Source organism: Eucalyptus grandis, chromosome 5 (assembly GCF_016545825.1).
Source record: "Eucalyptus grandis isolate ANBG69807.140 chromosome 5, ASM1654582v1, whole genome shotgun sequence".
Classification (NCBI taxonomy): domain Eukaryota; kingdom Viridiplantae; phylum Streptophyta; class Magnoliopsida; order Myrtales; family Myrtaceae; genus Eucalyptus; species Eucalyptus grandis.
In genome coordinates, this window is record NC_052616.1 from 49,285,094 (window position 1) to 49,288,416 (window position 3,323).

Genomic DNA, 3,323 nt, shown 5'->3' on the forward strand with positions numbered 1-3,323 from the left:
AATTCGACATGTCGCATCCATTTTGTTTCACTTTTTTTACCTTTCCACCATACAGTGAAAGAGGATCCCACTTCTCTACGTCGTATCCGTAATTTCACATTCTGTATCCATTCATATCCATCATGTTTCACTTTATGGTCCTTTCCACCATAAAGTAACATTGGATCCCAATTCTACACGTCGTATCCATATTATCTATATTTTTTACTTAGAATTTCTACTCGTCGTACGACATGTAGAAAAACATGTAGACGACATGTAGAAATTGGGGAAAGTTAATAAAGTGAAAGGGATGGGTTTCATGTCTTCAACCGTTGATTTAACTCTCCAAAGCAAAAATCAAGTCCACCTTAATTAAATAAACTAACGAATGATTGGGAGCAGGTGGCCTATATAGTATAAATACTGCAACGAATGGCTTGTTCTGCTTACTCATTCACAAAGCTAAAAAACAATCGCAGAGCTTCAACTTTTTTGGAACATGGCAGATCATATAGTGGCACTCGAAAGGTAAGTAATTCAATCCTGTCAATGCGCTCAAAGAACTTTGCTTAGAGCGCGGATTAAGTAGCTATTTTTTTTTCCCTATTGAATACGTGTTGCATTTAATTAATTTCTTTCTTATTTGAAAGGCAATTGCAAGAGCAACAACAACAGGAAAGTTTTAACTCAACCAAGAGATTTCATATAGTATTTACCTCATTCAAGCTGCTCGTTATCACTCATTTCAATTCGAAGCATACAGGGGTGCTGAACCACATTATTTTGCAGTTTTATATCATTTGCGAAGTCATTTATCTCCTATCATTGATCAAAGTGACTCAACTCACGAGCCCAAACATAATATACCGATGCTTGTATATCATTTTTGGGACTCTCGGTTCTGAGTTACTTCTCTGGATGAGCCTATCTCTATCCATGTGGCTGGTCATTAATATATGCTTGTTAGCGTTTGCTCTAGCATGTTTGCATGTGCAACGTTCCGACTTTTTTCACGAAAATATTCAGCTATTGCATGATGTGCCTCTTTCTGAAGTTTAGTCGGATCCTTGAAACTCCTACAATCATACCGTATTTGAGTATCAGTCTTGTTACATGTCATTTGTAATAGATACTTCTGATTTTAATAATTTGTTTTTGTAGACTCATGAGTATTTTTGTCAATTGTCACAGATTATATAGATACTTATGAAGCTTTGATATTTCCATGTACAAAGATGGAATAAAACTTGATTTGAGAAAATCATGGAAAAATATCCCACAGAAAATTTCTGGCAGCATATGGTCATCTAGCATTGATGGACGCCTTGAAAGACTGATTAAGCTTAAATCATTCCTAAGCCAGTTTTTAGCGAATAAAATATTGAAATTAAAAAAAAAAAAGAGGAAAAAGGGAAAGAATTCATGGGCCACTTCAAATTTGACGGATCTGAATATTTTTAATTTTTTATGTACTTTCAGATAATTTAGTATCTACAAGAGCAGAAGTTCATATCACATATCTCTTTCTAGACATGGGCTCTTCTGCTTAATTAGATCGTATTTGTAGCACCGGTAGAAATGACTAGAGATGTGTTCTAAGAGCTTAGTTCAGTAAATCGTTTTAGTAGTTTCTTATTTGCTAACTTTTTTCATGTTTAGTTTGTTATAATCCTTATGTACTCCATCGCAAGTATTTATGCCTATCACGACCACGATCGCAGTAACAACCAAAGTCAAACTAGCCCAACAAGTGACTCACTCTTATCTACCGACAAATGCCAAAAGAACACGTATAATAATATACCATAGCTAGCAACGACTACTTAGTCTTGTGGGCTTTGGCCAATCTCTCCCTTCTTTCTTCTCTTCACGGCTTGGCGACCTCGCCCTCGCTTCCCTTTTTTCCTCTTTGACCTCCTTTTTGTTCTCCTTCCTAGCAGCCTTCTTGTCAACAGGAGCCTGCACCTCAGTTTCGGAAGCCGACTCATTTCCTTCTGGATCTTCATCCACATCTGTATCAGACTCGGACTTGCTACCGCCAGCTTTGATATTATCGCCAGGATTGGTCGGCTTTTCTACAGCAGTAGTGTCCTCCTTCGTGAGAGCCTTTTGTAGCCCCATAATAGTCTTGTTGTACATGTCCCCAGTGTCCTTCCCACTTGGAACCTGAATCACGTCATCTTCCATAATTTTTTCGCCGAATCTAGTGTCTTCGGTTTACATGACTGAATGAGAAAGCATAATACTAAGACTGTTTGGTAGCAGAAGAGCAACTCAACTTCGATAACTCGTTGACTTAGGCTTTGCTGCAGAAGAATTAAAGGTTCTCAGTTGTCACTGCTGAGGTAAAAAGCATCAAGAAAGCACATTACATTGGAGGAGAGAGAGAGAGAGAGATAAGAAAGAACAGAAATCGGAGGGGCAGATATTGTTCAGAATTTTTTTCTCGGCACATAGCAGGCTTGAGATCTCAGATTTGTAACTCCGTTACAGTGATGAGGCTGTGTCGATGGCCTCATCCCACGATGGAAGAAATATCATACAACAACAAATAGAGGGAAAAGAAAATGAAACTTACCATAGACTAAATCCACGAAGCACCACTACAAAATTGACATTGTAGAATTAAAGGGAAATTACATTGCAAACTAAGATCAACGGTCTCGATTTGATTTGAGGGCAAAAGGACGAGCATTGCAGCAAGCATTGAGGTTTTGACTGGACACGAGGGCGAGGACCAAAAAGGCAGCGAGCAACAAGCAGCAAGCTTTGAGGTTTGCTGCGACATCCAAACCTCAATGCTTGCTGCTTCTTGCTTGCTGCCTTTTTGGTGCTCTGCCTCTGCCTTTTTGACCCTCGTAAAAATAGGCAGCAAGCATTGAGGTGCTTGTAAAAATGATTGAGGTTTCGATTCCCTCGTAAAAAAAAGGCAGCAAGCATCGAGGTTCAGTTTGAATCCAGACCTAATGCTTGCTGCTTGTTGCTTGCTGCCTTTCACTGTCCCCGCCCTCCAATCAAATCGCTCTGCTTGCAAACGTCTAAGTCCACGTCGATCATGAGTGGGAGAACAACAAGGCCACCTCCCTCTCTATAAATGCAATGCAATCAGCAAAGCTCTTTCACTTCACTTCACAAACTCCCATACACAAAGCAGAAGCTCCGGATCCGACTTCTTTCAAGCGAGGTGAAGGAGCTCCTGCCGGAGAAGCAGTCTTCGAATCCTCCGTCTCCACACGTGCTCCCCTTCTCCATAACATGGCTGATCAAACATAGATCCCAAAGGTCCGGGACTCATTAATGTGGATACGCTCTTAGAAACTCTTCTTAGAGCTCTGCTTGAG

At 40.0% G+C, this 3,323-nt stretch overlaps 1 protein-coding gene across 1 annotated transcript; it reads right to left on the reverse strand.

Annotated features, from left to right (window-relative positions):
* Positions 1–1,791: 1,791 nt before the first annotated feature.
* LOC120293981 lies at positions 1,792–2,169 on the reverse strand. Its single transcript, XM_039313817.1, has one exon. It carries the CDS (start codon positions 2,167–2,169, stop codon positions 1,792–1,794), a length of 378 nt encoding a protein of 125 aa, XP_039169751.1.
* Positions 2,170–3,323: the final 1,154 nt, after the last annotated feature.

Coding starts and splice junctions, on each gene's coding strand:
- LOC120293981 (XM_039313817.1), bottom strand. CDS start 2,169: ATGGAAGATGACGTGATTCAGGTTCCAAGTGGGAAGGACACTGGGGAC.